At 40.6% G+C, this 17,267-nt stretch overlaps 1 protein-coding gene across 8 annotated transcripts in view; it reads left to right on the top strand.

Moving 5' to 3' along the window:
* MTUS1 (microtubule associated scaffold protein 1) overlaps positions 1-15,357 on the top strand; it is a 149,317-nt gene extending 133,960 nt beyond the window's left edge. For 7 of the 8 annotated variants that reach the window (XM_061583529.1, XM_061583528.1, XM_061583525.1 and 4 more), the window contains 7 exons: positions 4,923-5,137; positions 6,881-6,986; positions 7,518-7,591; positions 7,833-7,928; positions 10,002-10,118; positions 11,067-11,164; positions 12,686-15,357. In XM_061583529.1, the coding sequence (XP_061439513.1) occupies positions 4,923-5,137; positions 6,881-6,986; positions 7,518-7,591; positions 7,833-7,928; positions 10,002-10,118; positions 11,067-11,164; positions 12,686-12,902 (923 nt within the window). In that variant the 3' untranslated portion in view covers positions 12,903-15,357. The remainder of the gene's footprint in view (positions 1-4,922; positions 5,138-6,880; positions 6,987-7,517; positions 7,592-7,832; positions 7,929-10,001; positions 10,119-11,066; positions 11,165-12,685) is intronic. The other variant, XM_061583527.1, reaches the window with a different exon arrangement.
* Positions 15,358-17,267: the final 1,910 nt, after the last annotated feature.

Here is a 17,267-nt window from a genome sequence, read left to right as displayed (position 1 = left end):
AACAAGTGCAGAGTGCATAAGTTCAGTTTTCAATCATGGTGGGGAACCTCTGTTCTGTAGGCTTAATTAGGCCAACCAGGCCTCACCATTTGGCCAACAAAGCCACTTCAGCCAAGCCATGCCCACCTGCCCTACACCCAGCATCATATATGGCATCTCATGTGGAGCAGGTATACCTGGCTCAGATGGAAGGGGATTTGCAGGTACCACCAATCTGCTAATTGGGCTAATATGCACAGGGCTTCACAACATTGTTGGGTTTTGTGTAGAGATGTGAAGGTCCAGAAAAAAAACTGGAAAATTTTTTTTTGGGGGGGGACATGTTTTTCCCGAATTTTGGAGGAAAATATTGGGGAGGGGAATCCATTTAAAACCTGTTTTTCCCCTGAATTGTTCTGTGTTTTTTTCAAGGCCATCATATCTCTAGTCTTGTGGAATGCTTTGCACAATCAGCTGATCACTGATGCTTTGTGGGCTGTGCCTTTGGCTGCACGGTTTGATTTTAAATGGTGTAGGCAAGAAAGGGTCACATGGCATCACTGATACCAGGTGATTGACAGGTGGGTGACCCTGCCCACATGCCAAACTTGGTCTGCAGGGGGTGAAGTAGACAATGATTCAGTTCTCTGCCCCTGCTTTAAAAGAAAGAAAAATAATTAACAAATGGTAACTTCATTAAAGGGTTAAAGCGCCAAGTTACCTTAGCTTTCAAAAAAGGGATCACCAGGTAGGCAAAAGTCATAGGAAGGAAGTCTTAAATAAGTTGAAGATAATGCCCTATCGTCAATTTATCAGGTGACTATACACTTCGTAATGCTAGAGGGTTCTGGGAGGTTACAGTACTCACAACTGTACTTGTACCCTCAACTGCTCTGGATCAGTTTCTGAATGCTATAGTGGACTGGGTGAGGGCCAACAAACAGTGCTTGAATCCTGGGAAGTTGGAGGCTCTTTGGATAGGTGGGTCCCATGTCCTGGAATTAGGCAAGTTACTTGTTCTGGATGGGGTCACACTCCTTCTGACGGACCAGGACCATAGCTTTGGGGTATTCCTGAATTCGTCTTTGTCACTAGGGGCCCACATATCCTCTGTGGCTAGGAGTGCCTTTTACAGCTTTTTCTGATTCGTCAGCTACAGCCGTTCCTAGACAGGGATAGCCTGGCCTCTGTAGTCCATGCATTGGTAACCTCAAGGCCGGATTACTGCATTGTGCTCTATGTGGGGCTGCCCTTAGCCCTGGTTCGGAAGCTCCAGCTGGTGCAAAATGCGGCGCCCAGATTGCTGATGGGAGCATATGGCTGACAACATGTGACACCACTTTTAACATATCTGCACTGGCTGTCCTTCTGCTGCCAAGTCAGGTTCAAGGTCCTTGTATTTATTTACAAAACCTAAACAACTTAGGGTTAGGGTACCTTATGAACCACCTAAACCCTTATATCCCAGCTCGCTCACTGAGATCATCTGCAGGAGTGGCACTGGTCATCCCCTGAGTTGGTGAGGCTAATTTAACATTGACACAAAATCGAGCCTTCAGTGTGTTACCGGCCTAGTTCTCTGGAATGCTCTGCCAAGAGAGATTTGACAGGTGGCTTCTGTTTTAACCTTTAAACATCTGCTGAAAACCTTTCTGTTCTGCCAGACTAATGCAGGCAGTTAAGAAGATGTCTCTTTGCAGTAGTTGAACTTGTTTTTATTGTCTTTTTACAGTTTTTATTACACAGTTTTTATTTGTTGTAAACGACTTTGATTTTTTAAAAATGAAATAGAGGTATATAGATATGCTTATAAATAAATAAACTGGTAGAATTCAGCAATACCAACAATATTCTCCATTTCCAGTTTAAAGAGCAGGGACAAAGCAAGAGTCTCTCCTTCCATGTGTCCAAATATGCCAGCCCTTGGGCACCAGCCTGCCCTGGCACATGCATGCACGCCCCACCTACCTTCCTGCCAGGGAGGATGGGGGCGAGAGAGCAGGAGGGTAGGCAAGTGAGCGAGCAGGCCAGCGGGAGGACGGGGGGGCAAGCGAACAGGAGGGCAAGCGAGAAAGCAGGGGGGCGAGCAGGGTAGGGCCAGTGAGCAAGCAGGCGCCATTGGGCGGGCCTGTGATCCGCAGCAAGGACCATGCCATGGATCGCAGCAGGGGAGCACTACTCCCCCACCCTAACAAGGACCACAGGGTCCTCAGCCACGGCCCAACCTGACCACCCTTTGGCGCCAGCCCTGTATGTGTGTATAGCTCCTACACACACAGCACTTTAGTAATCGCTGTGTTTTGTGTTATCATATGTACCACATTCTAGCTTTTGAATTGTATGAAAGCATAACCTCAAACAGTTGAAGTATTTCATGCCTGTCCACCACCAGTTTTAGAGGAACACATTTGGTAACGTCCCATTTTCAGTAATCAAAGTGTCTTGGGTGACATGGCATTTCTTTTAGCTTTTGATGCAGTGTGGAACTGCAGTTGCAGTCTTGATACTTCTACTTAGTGCATTAGTGATTGTGGGAGATCCAGGTATTGACATCAGGTCTCTGTCTGTTTCCTTGAATTGTTTAAATGTTAGTAGCTGTTGCCTCCAGCCCCTTTCCTTCAAAGTGCAGAAGGGTAAAATACATTCATGTTCAGCAGCTTGTTAGCTAATCTGTCGTAGAAATTCTCTATGTTCGACAGGGGTGGGGGTGGGAAAATGCAATCATTTTAACCCAATAACGATGCTAAATGATAACTCTCTTTTCTAAAATTAGGTTGTGAAATTTGATCATTTTAATTTGTCAGGAAGGCTTGACTATTTTGTTCTTCTGCTTTTTCTAAGGTATTGTTGTTACCTGGAAAAGGTTTAGAATAAAATAGTATCCAGTCAATCAGCATTCTTCTTATATGCTCTTTGAGGATAGAACATTTCTGTATAAAATAATGTATATACCACCTTTCAGCTCTTAAAAATACTGAAGGTGATTTACTACAATTAAAATATTACAACCAGAATATCAAAACAAGGCAATGAAACAAATCTATAATGAAGAATTAAAGTACAAAGACAGATTAAAATGCCTTTAATCATCTCCCTAATACACAACAATGACAGAGCCAGTCTAGCCTCCCCTGGGAGTGATTTTGGAGAGCTACCTCTGAAATGGACCTGTCTTGCGCCCTTTCCAACCACACCTCTCTTGGTGGCAGTACAGGAAACAGGGCCACTGAAGATGTACACAGTCAATATTACAAATGTGATAGAATCATGCTTGGATTGAGAGAGTGAAGTACCTGAACCTGACAAAGGAAGACTTAAAATAGCCAGCAAGAGCAGGTGAGATGATTGTAAAGAAGACTCCAGTTGGAAACTGTCCCTTGTAATGAGGCATTTTGAGGGGCTCTTAGGAATAGTTCATAAGACAAAGCTTAAAGATTGCAAACCCTCGAACAAGTTTGCTAAAGATTTTTCACAGTATTGGTACTTCAACATTTATTGCATATCCACTAAGCTGAATAAGCAAAAGGCTTAGAACAAAAAATTCCCAAGGGTTCATTGTATGATTTGTAGGTGCAGTGTTAATAGAATAAGTAGTGGCATTCCTCACTTAACACCCTTCTTTCTGTTTTCATGGAATAAACCTACAACACCTTTTAATTGAAATTATCAGGCCAGTTCGCAATCAAAGGTAGTCATAAAAAGGTATAATTTTGTTAAATGATTAAAATAGCAGGAAGAAGTAGCTGTACTAAAATATTGGATGTTTACAACTGTTGAGCCCCAGTTCCCCCAGGTAAACCAGGGAGAGGTGTTGGAGGAGGAGGAGGAGGAGGAGGAGGAGGCTTTCGAGGGCATTGAGGGGGGGAGATGCTGACAGCCCGCAAGTTCCCACGGACAGCCCTTCCATCGACGTGGATCCTGCTCCGTCTGCAAGCGCTCCAACAGAGCCGTTGGGAAGCGGCCTCGCGCTTGTGCCAACTCCACCCCCCCCGGGATTCCCTGCCTGGCACTTCAAACACTTCCCCACCAACCTCCTAAGGTCAAGTCGGCACCTAGCGAGCCTGTGCTGTCAGATGTACAGCCGGAGGATCGTCCCCCCTCACGAGACGCAGGATGGTCAGAAGGTAGTACTTCAGAGGAGTCATATTACGAGCGAAGACCTTTCCTATTTAAGGCGGCGCTCCCCCTAATTGGGGTGCTGAGTCAACTTACTCCTCACGCTGCAGAGCATGCCTAGGTAGCTCAGGTAGAGTCAGTAGTGAGTTAGCATAGACAGGTTTATGAAGCGCACTGCTTTTGATGGAACCATTACTCTAATAAAGCAAGAATTAATTCCAGCCTCGCCTCTGTCTCACGCTCTGGGCAGGACAACAACATGGAAAGCTAAAAAGATTTTTGCCTGACACTGCAAACACAACAACATAGATGCCAGTCAAACTTCCTGTGTAACTTTTGAAATAGCCTTCCATAAAGTTTCATTTTCTGTAAGATTTCTGGAAATTTAAATGAGAATTTGCAGAAGGTATACTTCTTGAAAGCTCTGGTAGAGAAACCTGTTGCTTTAGCAAGCATTTTTAGATATGAGACTTGAATCAAATATTATGCATACTAATATTTCTCCAGAAACAAGAAGCTCTCTTATGTTAGGTAAGGCTATTTATCTCTCCCAGTATTGCCTACACCCTAACTGGCAGTGGCTTTCTAGTGAGAACTGAATCTGGGATTTGCTGCTTGCAGCGCATGTGTTTTCCCACTAAGCTATGGTCCCACCCCTAAAGCAGAGGTTTAAAGGATCAGCTTCCCTCTCCCTCTGGCAGCAGTTCCTGGGGATTTGAACCAGCAGCTATGGAACTGGAGAGGAAGGATGCTATGCTGTTGAAGAGGCTATGTGTTTGTAAAGCAATTTGATGAACAAAAAGCATCATTGTATTTCTTCCCTCTAGTAACAGCTTCTGCAGCCTGTGAGAAATTAGAGAAAGGTAGACATGAACTGCAAGCAGCTTACGAAGGATTTGTGCATCAGCTGAACCAGCAACACCAAAGAGATTTATCTGAACTGGAAGAAAGGCTGAAACAGTTCTACACAACAGAATGCAAAAAACTACAGAAGATCTGCCTTGAAGAAGCTGAGAAATATAAAGCACAGCTCCAAGAGCAGGTAAGCTGGGCTGGAGTTGGCCTGAGATTCACGTGTTGAGTTTCTTAAGTAAAGCTTCATTTATTCCAATATGAATTGAGCAGGAGGCATCCCCTTGTGTATAAAATGCTTTCAAATCTGAGGTTCCTCCTTTATTTTGCACTTTTCAACGATAGGAAATGTTTGTCAATGGCTCCATTTCTTTTAATGCAGGTGTGCTTTCAGCCATGCCACTAATTTGACTTTAATAAAACTGGGATCAATTCAATCGTGTATTATGGTTTTGAAGTTCCTAATATTTCTTTTAACGAGGATTCAGATTGTCTCTAGTCTTAATAACTACGCAAGCAATGTAGAATGTGGCCTAATATATTGGGGGTATCCATAACAAATAATGATATCTAAGCCATCTGCTGCCTTTTGTGTGTTGATATTGGGGGTGATACAATGTCCTATAACTGCCTTGCTGATGTTACTGATGTGTCCTGACCGAGGCTCCCTGTGCATCTGGGACCCCTTTGAGCACATGGGATTCCTCAACAAACCCTCCTTTCAGTGGAGGGTTAGTGCTTACATTACCTAGTGCTGCACAGTATGGTGTAAAGGCCAGGTTGGCCAGGAGCACTCTGAATGCATCCTAGTATCTTAGGGGCTCTCTGTGGGGCTGATTGTCTGGCTTCTGCTGTAAACTGATTAGCAAAACATTTTCCCAAAAACGGTATGTATCTTAGTAGGCCATTTTGCAGCAGTGTTCTAGGAGGAAGAAGTGGGGACTTCAGCAGATGGTCCCCTATAATGCAGGGCTTCTGGCAGATAGATTTGTGGTGCTTTAATGTTTTACTTGGCCCTTAGTTTAAATGACTTTTTCTGAGATGTTTCCATGCAAAGTGGGATAAAAAGATTATCTCCCTCCCCTCTCCCCCCATGAGAGCATTTTCATATTCTTTGAAAAATGTTTTAAAGCCTTGTGGCACCTAAAGACTAACACATTTATTATGGTATAAGCTTTCATGGGACAGAGTCCACTTCATCAGATACATGGAGTGTCATCCTGAATTGGCAGGGCCAGCGCAAGTGTGACTGGGCCCTTGGGCACCAGACTCTCCCAGGCTCAGGTCATCATGCTCCCCAACACCGCCTCCGGATGCAGCCAGCGCAGGCTTAACTAAGCCTGCCTGTCCCACGTCAGCACACTGTACACACATGCTTGTCATCACCCAAGATGGCATTGGGGACATCAACCCCTTAGGGATGCCCCCTCCACCATCTTGGTTTATAGCAGGCGTGTGCACACAGCATGCTGATGCAGCAACACAGGTGGTGGGTGGGGTGGGTAGGCCTATTTAAACCGAAGCTGCTTGCATTGGGGGCGTGTTGCCTGGGATGGTGGGTCTCCAGATCGGCGACCTGCAGCAGTGTTGGGTCGCTGGGTGTGATTCACCTCATTACCCGGCGCTAGCATGGATCGCAGAGCAGAAGCTCCACACTCCCAGCCTGAGGGGCCCTTCTGGGCTGGAAGGGCCCTCAGTCAGCACCCGACCTGGATGTATGCTGGCGCTGGGCCTGTTGGTAGGTGTAGATGTACACGTGTGGTTGGAGAGGAGAGGGAAGGAATGTAGAGGAGTAATGTCTGAAGGAAACAAAATGCAAAATGAACAAAGAATATGTAAAATCAAAATAGTTACAGTAACAATTAACAAAACTGTGTTGGCAAGAACGCAAACAACCTGGCATTAGTAAGCTAAATATGTTGTTGCTCATCAGGTTGACAACTTGAATATTACACATGAAAACTTTAAGCTAGAGCTTGAAACCAGTCACACAGAAAAGATAAATGAGCTGAAGAAGGAACATGAATCATCCTTTTCTGGTAAATTGTATAGCTTATTTATTTGATGGCACAAAATGCATTGCATTATTGTTGTGTGAGACTTTTAAAGCAGGAAAGCTTTATCTGTTATGCTGTTAAATATATTTAATGTTCATAATCTTGGTAGTGTGGAGAGATGTGAAGGTCTGGAAAAAAACTGGACAATTAGGGTGGTGTGTGTGTGTGTTCAATTTTTTGTCAGTGGCTTCATTTCTTTCAATGGAGGTAACTGACTTGACTTTAACAAAACTGGGATCAATTCAATCATGTATTATGGTTTTGAAATTCCTTCAACAAAAAAGGTTTCAGGGAAAGAGAATATTCCCCCCTAATCTTTTCATTTATTTTTTCCGGGGCTTCACATCTCTAGCAGTGTGACAGGATTGTTAGTCACTTATTAAATTTTCCCTACCAAAATTACAATGATCTTTATTGCCAGTAACACCATGCTGTCTAAGACTCGTAATGAAGACTGTACACAAAGTTAGGTGAGTACATTTGTATAATGTTAATCCTCTAAACATTTTTCAGAACTCGAGAATACCCAGGAATTGGAAAGAAAGACACTTGAAGAATCTTTCCAAGAGAAACAAGAACTACTAGAGGTCTGGAATTTCTGTCTTGCTTATTAAACTATAGGCAGCTGAAAAAATTGCTAGACTTACATGCCACCACAATAGTTCTCTAAACTCTAACCTAGTGTTAGGATTGTTGCAGTTCCTCATTTCTCCTATTGGGCTTTTCTGACTTGTGCCTGCTTAGCTTAGTTGATAGTAGTTTTCTAAAATGTCATCTGGCTTTATGGGAGAGGCTCAGGTTTTATATTTGGTATTACTTATCTTTTAGAAAAAAATTAATGAATTACAGAGTGAAAATGATTCCTTGAATGAAAAGCTCAAGTTGGAAGAGCAAAAACGTATTGCCAAAGAAAAAGCAAATCTGGTAAGTATTAACTTGCATTTATAATTCCCCCAACTTCCAGAACAGATTTTATTTTTTTGGGGGGGGGGACTGCTGGCTACTACTGGGCAGGGGAGGATTTGCCAAAAATCACTTTGCTGCCTCTACCATGAGTGGATACTTCCAGCTGGATCAGAAGTACTTGTGCTTGTGCAAGGGCATGCTGTTTCAACTCCTGTGATGCATCTCCAATAAAAAGCTTCTATTAATGTTCAAAATGAATGGCAGTTATGAATGTCATGGCTTAAATTGATAAACTGCTTCAACTTGCAGTTCTTGAGAGAGTGCATTGCACCTAGACCATTGTCATCAGTGTATCTTATTTTTTAGAGAATGATAAAGGTTAGGGTTTAAGGTAGATCCCTGCTCAAAAATGGTTTAAGCCTAGTGTGGACGAATCTTAATTTCCGTCATGTAAATCTCATTACTAATACATGTGGCGTGAAATTAAAATATACATACTTGTGTTTATGTGTGTGTGTACACATACATACACACATTCACGTATCTTGACTGGTTTTCTGTTCTTAACAATGTTTTCTTGAATGATGGGATCCTGTCTAGTGATGTCCAGAAAGGGGGGATATTATCAATCTTTAAATCTGGTGCATTACATAATTTATTATTATTATTTATTTAATTTGTTAGTTGCCTCATACCCAATGGTCTCTAGGCACCTTATAACACGTCTTAAAAACATGCAATATAAAATGATAACTTACAATATAAAATTGATAAATTACAAACAAATTGGGCACATTCTGTTAAGTTTTAAATTGGAAGATATACCTTGGGAAGGGTGTTTTTGCAAAAATATCATCTGTGGCACTTTATAGAATTAATAAGCTATGTCTGTCTCAAAACTTTTGTCAGTTTTTGGGTTTAGAGCCTTACCTACATCTGAATTTGTGTTATTTGTTCCTGAGTTTTTAACTGTTGCTTCCCTTTGATTGACCAGTAATTGTATAGACGCCTTATTAGCTCTTAGGCTTGTTTTTATTACCAGTCATTGTTATCAAGAGACAATGCAAGGAAAATTTTGCTTGATGTAGGGAGGACGCTGGTGTGACTAGGTGCATACATACAAATCCTGTAGTGGGTGCATTGTTAGAACTATCTGGAGACATCATGGAACTAAAAAATGTATGCTACACTTTGAGCCAAAAATAGGAAGATAACATTGTATCTTAAAAAAAATTAATTTATCAACATTGCTATCTGATATTCCTTAATAACCAATCAAGCATTTATTACGGTCAAAGACCAGCACTATAAAATATTAGAACAATAAAACATATCAATATTATACAGAGAAAGAAAGAAACAGCTGCAACCTAAGATAAGATGGCACTAATGGTGTTGGGTCAATACACCAATGGGCAAAAAGCCCCCAGAAAGCTGCCAGCATTGTTTCCTTAATGACAAATCGTATTATCTGTATTGGTGGTAAAGTAAAAACATAGGCTTTGCTTATGTCCCTCGTTAAGAATATTGAGAATTTTAAATCGGCTGCTTTTATTCAAGAGCCGCTAGGTTCTTCCATTATTTTCAAGTAGAAAACAATTATGGATAGATTTCAGCAGACAGCTTTGTGTGTGTGTGTGCTTTTTCACTACAATATGACTTTTTGTAGTTTCAGGATAGGAGGCCACATGAAATTTTTATTACTATATCTATGCTTTTACCTTAAGCTAGATAGTCTAATATTTAATTTTAAAAGTCAGACACAGAATAGAAACGGATAATCTTTATCATTTATTCACACCAATCAAATAATTCTACAACAGCAGCATTTATTTTGAGCAAAGCTGTAATACATTTTAGATCACAATTCATTTGTGCAAGCTCTGTTTTAAAGAGATTTTGTCATTTATTCCTCCATATAAGTAACTTGTGAGTTGGAACTGTTTTAGATGTAACTGGAATGTGTGTGAGATAAATGCCTTTCCCTGGCTTGGCTAAGAAAATCTATAGCCAGTCAATATTTTACAATCATAGAACAAGGAAGGTAATGTTGAGGAGCCTCCCATAACTACTCTGCATGTCATTTTTCAGAAAAACCCTCAGCTTATGTATCTGGAACAAGAACTGGAAAGTTTGAAAGCAGTGTTGGAGATAAAAAATGAGAAACTACATCAACAAGATATCAAATTGTTAAAGATGGAAAAACTGGTGAGCTTTTTCTTGGAGTGCTAGTTTTCCAAAAGCTGGATTTGTGCTGATAATGCAAAAATAAGCATTGTAGCTGTAACTTAAATAACTAATGAGTAAAGTTGGAAAGGGAAACCACAATATTTCCTTCTCTTTGGAGCTAATGTGTATTAATTAACTTTAGCTAAATGTCCCCACATCAAATTACAGAATAGGCATGAACTTGCTATGTGCCATTAGGCAAGCCATCATTCCACTCTGTTGATGAGGAATGTAAATTGGAGATGTTTATACAAACTTAGCTTTCTGTGCTTATAAATGGGATATTTTAAAATATGCTGGAGTCATTTCAGATGCAGAACACAGCAATATTCTGAATAATGACCTCTGACCCTTGGAAGAGGGCTTATAAGCAGGAGACTCTGAGGACTATAGTTTGAGAGACAGAGAGATGTGTGCCTCGCTGTTTTATATACTTCTTCGAGAGCTACACATTTTGGAATCCTTTAGTCCCTGTTGGCTTTTGCTGTGCAGACACAGGAGAAGCCAATAGGGTGTGACATAGAACTGACAGCAGGAAGGCTGGGCAAGCACCATAATAATCAGGAATACTGAGATCCCAAGACAGTGGAAGTCATTTCTGTTGAACTGATGTACTGGTCTCAGAGCATACGTGAATAAGTAAGTTAGGATTCTAATCTCCAGAGTACATAGAGGGACAGGGAGCAGGGCAAAACTGTACTGGTCAGTCATGTATAATTTTATTTTTTTTCTTGGTTTTAAAGATTTTTTACTGCCCTTCATCATTGATTCCACAGCATTTTAAGTAAGAAACGTAAACACAATACTGGCCCTAAATTCAAAATATTTAATAAAATTGGCACAATACAGCAACCTGATTTCACCTAAATGAAGTCAGCCTCCCTCCCTCTCAAACAAAAACATGTTGAATTTGCACATCTTTCCAAGGTGGAGAACAACACAGCCTTAATGGAGAAAATGAGAAAATTTCAGCAGGAGAATGAAGAATTAAAAGCTCGGATGGACAAACACATGGAGCTTTCCAGGTAATCTTAAAATACTTGTCTTAGTTGGTCTATCGCATAACAGCTTCCATAAATCTATGGAGGGAAAGATTTAGAAGGTAAAAAGAAAAGTCAAGTGAAAAAGAATGTTGCAAGCTACTCTGAGCCTAATGCGATAGGGTGGTGCCTAATGTAATAGGGTGGTGCCTAAGTTAAAATAAACAAGAGCACAGTACACATTGTGTATAAATGTGGAGTTAACCAGTTGGCAGAATTCCTGATTGTTTCAATGGGGCTTGCATAACATTGGTCTGCAGTAGATTGTGCTTGTTACTTAACTACAAATGGCCTTGGAGTGGCATAGTGTGCTGCAGAGAATTATACAGCCACGAGAGTGGCTCACCATATGCTCAGAGGCACATATTACCAAATTCTTCCAAGCTACACAGGAAGTGGATTGGACTGTGAAAGACCAACCCAAATTGTGTTTGCATTTTGACAAATGTGTAGGGCAGTCAGATATCTCAGAGAGGAGGTCAGGTCTCCTGCTCCCCTGGTGCATTCACTATAGCTGCCCAATTTCCCTGCTTTTTAAAGTTGGATAGAAATATCTGTGGGCTATAGGTACGTTCTTAAACTGCAAGGTTTTTTGCCTATTAGTGAATTAGTACTAGCTCATAAATGGCTGAGATTTTGTGTACCAGCAGAAGAGAAAACAGCCTTCTCAGTCTTTTTGTATTTCAACTATGCAGGATTTGTGAAAGTACTTGCTAATGTTTAGAATAAGACAATCCAGGGTGGTATTTTCTTCTGAATCCCAAAAGAGTGCAGCTTTCAAAAGATGTTTTCAATCAACTGCCCTTTTCCCCTTTCCCCTTTGCCTGCTTGTGCCTGGAAGAAGTTAATTTCCCATGCTCCTCAGCTCCTTGCAGCAGGAAGCACAGTCTCTACTGTTCATCCTTTGGGGAAGCAGTGGCAGCAGTGGTTTGGCTTTACCCTTCTGTAGGCTACCATCTCTTTAGGGCCAAAAGATAGAGAAGGTGGGTACTGCACAGTTTGCTACTCTGATCCTTCTCTACGGACCGTCATCTTGCACTACAAGCAGCTGAGTGTGAAACCACAATATGTCACATAATCATTTTTAATAGTGCTCAAGAGGTTCAGTGTTGACCAGATTGACAACAGGACCACCGAGAAACAAGCAGGAGGTATTGGCATACTTGGGTGAACCCTGTGGTATGCAGATTTAAAAAAACAAACAAAGAGGTGTGAAAGAAAGCCAAAACAGCCCCGTGAAGACTGAGCATGCTCAATGTCCCTGAAGAACCACAGAATTTTGTTGATGGGGGAAAAAACTCAAAAAAATGGGAGAGGGGGTGAATTGGTCTACATGAACCCTTTACAGCTTATAGGATGCTCGATACGGGTGTGGCTAGCTGCAACCTTGATCAGCAGCACTTCTGTTGGGGGGAGAGGCTATGCTGCCACGTTTTGTCACTGGTCCCACTTTTAACTAGTTCCAGTCCTAGACAGTAATTGTGTGCTTTCTTTCTTCCATGACAGGCAACTTTCTACCGAGCAGGCAGTTTTACAAGAATCTCTGGAGAAGGAATCCAAGGTAAACAAACGCTTGTCAATGGAAAATGAAGAACTTCTGTGGAAGCTGCATAACGGAGACCTGTGCAGCCCAAAAAAACTGTCCCCCAGTACTCCACCAATGCCTTTTCAGTCACCAAGGAATTCCAGTTCCTTCTCCAGCCCAACAGTTTCACCTAGATGACACCACTGTGAAGAGACACTCTCCATACAGGCATTTCATTCATGGTCTGCAGAACCAAAAACATGGATTGAGGGAGCAAAGAGCTATATTAGCTGAATATGACTGAAATATAACTGGAAATGACTGTCATGAGAAATGGCTATAACATCCTGAAAGTTCAGGAGTAGGACTCAAAACAGTGCTCCTCCTTATTAAAGAATGCAAAAGACTTCAGTGATAACTTTTCTGAACGTTGTTGCACAAAGCACTTAAAAGAGCAAGAAAAGTCTTGTTCAGTTTTGCCTTTTTCACCTAACGGAGAAAAAAAAATGCTCAGGGGCTTAAATGTAAAAGATCACAACCATTAATACGTTCCTTATTATAGACACCTCGTTGAGACTTCAGGTGTGGCATGAGTGAATTGGATGTAGCACACAGTGTGTGTGTCTTATGCTGCCACCTTTGCCATGTATATTATAAAGGACGAAAGCTGAAGAATATAATGACATGTATTTCATGAATAAAATATTGCCATTATGCATGTTTTATCAAAGATTTTCCCTTCACTGGGACCGAAAAGCTGCCACTTGTGCTCTATGTCCTTCCTTATCTCTCTGCTTCAGTTTAGTAAAAGGATTTGATTTTGTCATTGTCTGTCTGCTTCATAGTGGAATTTACAATGAGAATGAGAATGCCTCATACCATAATATATCCAAAATATTTTTAAGCTTCCCTACATACACAAAAACTATATAAGAATTAGGTGTCTTTTCCCACCTAGGAAATGTACTTTTTTTTTTTAGAAATATGGTGGTAGGTACTCCAGACTTGCAGCCCCTTCCAGGGTGATGACAGCTGCAAAAACAAAGGGCTGATTTGACCTAAGATCACAGGATTTCACAGCAAAGAAAAAAAAATACTTGGATGCTATTATTCTGATAGTAAGGGCAAGAGATTGGCTGTGTTCATAAGACATGCTAAGCCAAACCTTAGCAAGAGTGTGGGCTCCTAGAGAGGAGCTCACAGTCACTTTGCCCCTGCCCAGTACTTTTTGCTCCCACACTAAACTAAGGTTTGGCTTAGTGTTGACCAAACATGGACTTGTGGTTATGCTCTCTCCTCGCTAACCATGAGTTCATTTCAGATGACATGCTGTTTAGCACAGCAGCAAAAAGGACTAGGGAAAAGCAAAGTGACTGCAGACTCCTATTTGGGAGCCTGCACATTCATACAATCTCACTAAGCCAAAGTTTGGTTTAGCATATTGTGTGCATGCAGCCATTGTGTAAAGCTGCCAATACTGCATTATGAAGAACATCCTGAATTGATAACTTATCAATGTGCACTTTAACCAATAGGCTGCCGGTCTCTGCGTCCTCCATTTCATTTAGCAAGACTTTCTTGTACTTCCAAGAATCAGAAAATCAAAATCTGGTTGTTTTGCTAAAGTGATAGGTTGAAGATGTTCATGTCATATGTAACATTTAATACAGCGTTACAAATTGGATGGTAACACAATGTATGTCTGCTCCTGTTAACGACTTGTTCAGCACATATTCTTATAAGTACAAATGCATTCATTGTTATGGTTAAATATTGTCTCTGCTTTCAGATCTAGATGGGACTGGTAAGTGCTATGGTTTTAGTATGTAGTCATCATTAACACATCCAAGAATGCGCTGGTACTTCCTTTGCTGTTGAATAGTCAACTTGTTAAGCAAAGGCTAATGAAATCATAGAGTTGCATCCAGCACTGCTGTTGTGCAAGTGGGACAGACATCCTTTTGTAAGACAGGACTTTCCCATCTCCTCCTCTCCACTCCTGCCCCCTGCACACCCTCAACCTGTTCCAAAGGTTTGGAGGCACTCTGGAGCAGATTTGGGTGGGTGCAGGCTCAGGTGACTACAGGAAAGAGGAAAGAAAGGGGAAGCCCTGATGCACAAGTGGAAGTCTGTCCCGCTTGCGCAATGGCAGCGTTGGATACAACCGATCACATGTTGCAGCAAAGATTTTGAGGACTAGATCTTGAGAGATCCTTTCCCCTTACTGAAAACTGAAGAAGAGGGAGTATTGGAAAAATCTTTAATAAACTTGGAAAACAAAATGTCAAACCAAATGTTTTGTTTAGGATGCAAAAATGTCGTCTGTAACGGAGGAAGGTTTTAGTTATTCTGTAATTATTGAAGTATTACTCTGTAATATGAAAAAATCAAGGGTTAAATATTTTAATTTTACATTGTGTAAAGCGTGCCTCCCCTGTTATTTGCCCATACCCATTTATGGCACTATATGTAGCTAGAGATAACAGCACTTCTAAATAAACTGTTGTTCAGAGATTGATTTATATAACTATGAAAATCCGCTATAGGCTGAAAACTTGGCTTAAAAGTATGTCTTGGAGCAATTTATTTCTTTGGCAAGGTCATATTTGATTATATGTACTTGAGTGTTGAAAATTAAAATAATTTTTTTTTTACTGGTTCAAGACTCTTGCCTGATTAAATGTAAAAACCAAATACTGATCCTAAAGAGAAATTCTCATAAGAGTAAAAAGCTGATAAACATTACATCCAAATTTTGAGCCATTAATATAGTAGTGGCTTCTGTGACCTTATACTTGTAATTGCTGCCATAAATATAGTAATAGTAAGATTTCAAGCCGTTTGAAAAGCCAGTTTTGTCAAATCTCCAGTATTTAGTATATTGGTCAAAATTCACAGAGGAACTCACATAAAAAATAATTAAGCTGCTTTTTTCCTAGTAATTATCTGCAACCATAGCACCATGCATTGAAATGGCAGAGGAACATTTATTGGAGAAATTACATTTGTTGTAAGATATGCAAGTAATGATATTCTCAATGTTTATTTTCCACTGGCTTGTTGGTTTATTAGTTGTATTTCAATTTACCAAACTCTGTTGGGAAATATATGCTGATTAAGTCCTGCAAGTTTAATGTGGGTCTTGCATCATAGTGGTGTGGCTGCTGCTTCTGCACAGGCATTCCATGACACTCTGACAGCAGTCAAACCTCTGGGGCTGTATGGGGGCAACATTGGAGTGGAAAATAGCCACAATGTTACCCCCTCACATAAACACTTAGTATTGTGTGCCAAAGGATTCTGACTACAGTACATATGAATTCAGTGTGAATCAGAATGTGCATCCCGATCCACTTTGTCTTCTGCAGGCACATATCCCATGAGAGACTGGGAAACATTTTTGTTCCAAATACAAAACAAGCATGTATGTTAATTTGTGAAGTATAATCATTGCCTGTTGTTGCTGGACAGAACATAATTTCACTGAGGTAGGGTTAAGAGTAAAATGATTTGGCTTTCTCAGTCTTTCATGTAACACTTCACTAACCCTCTCTCCAAATAAAATAAGGAACACTCAGAAGCCTTATGGCAACTAATTATAGTAATAATTGTTTTTCCAGAATATAACATGAACAGCTGATACAATCTGCCCCTTAAGCCCTATTAATTAGGAGATGGGGCAGCAGGGTTGCACACCTGTTTGCATCCTTCATCTTGCCCAGATTGACAGTGTAATGGCTAAATATGATACAAGAGGTTACATTTTACCTTTGGGTTTTTTTGGTGGGGGTGGGCGGGCTACATCACTGTCTAGGAATATCAGCATATATATTGTACATTGTGCAATACTTGCATAGACATATACTGTAATATATGTTCAATACATACACACTTATTTGAACAGGCAGACGAGTCTATATGTGAATTAAGCATATAGAACAAAAGAATTTGCCATGACAGTGATCAAATGAAGTCTTAAACCTCACCCTATAAATGGAGGAAGTTATAAAGGAGCTCTGTGAACATAGTAAATGATGTGAACCCTGTCCTTAAATGACTGCTGCTTATGAAAGCGACAGACCTACTCTCTGAAATCTGTGTTTAGATGCATGTGAACTGTGTGGGAGTACTTGTGACAAATAGCAAGGATGCTTTTTATAAAATTAGTGTCACGTTAGTCATGTGTATAAACTTCTCAGTAAAGTTTATCTTTAAAAGACATAAATTGCATTGGGTCATCAAGAGGCATGTGGTGTATAAATCCATGATATAAATTAAGTACAACTGCTTTATAGGAAGCAAAATGACAGTAGCCAGGGTTATTTTGGATGCAGAAATAATCTGCAATTTGATAATACTGAACAATCCATTTCCTCTGTCACTGTTATTTTAGAATACTGAAAAACTACCATTGTAACTGAAATTTGTTCCTCTGGCTTTAATTCTCAAGAAATAAGTTTTGCAGTTTTGGAAGCATTGACAGATTATATTTTGACTTTTAATAAAAGGTCTAGTTTTAACAAGGAGGTGGACATAAATCAAAAACTGCATGGAGTAAGTAGC

The sequence above is a fragment of the Rhineura floridana genome, chromosome 9 (assembly GCF_030035675.1).
Source record: "Rhineura floridana isolate rRhiFlo1 chromosome 9, rRhiFlo1.hap2, whole genome shotgun sequence".
Lineage (NCBI taxonomy): Eukaryota > Metazoa > Chordata > Lepidosauria > Squamata > Rhineuridae > Rhineura > Rhineura floridana.
Note: the sequence above shows the minus strand (reverse complement) of the source record. Positions and strands in the feature narration are given on the sequence as shown.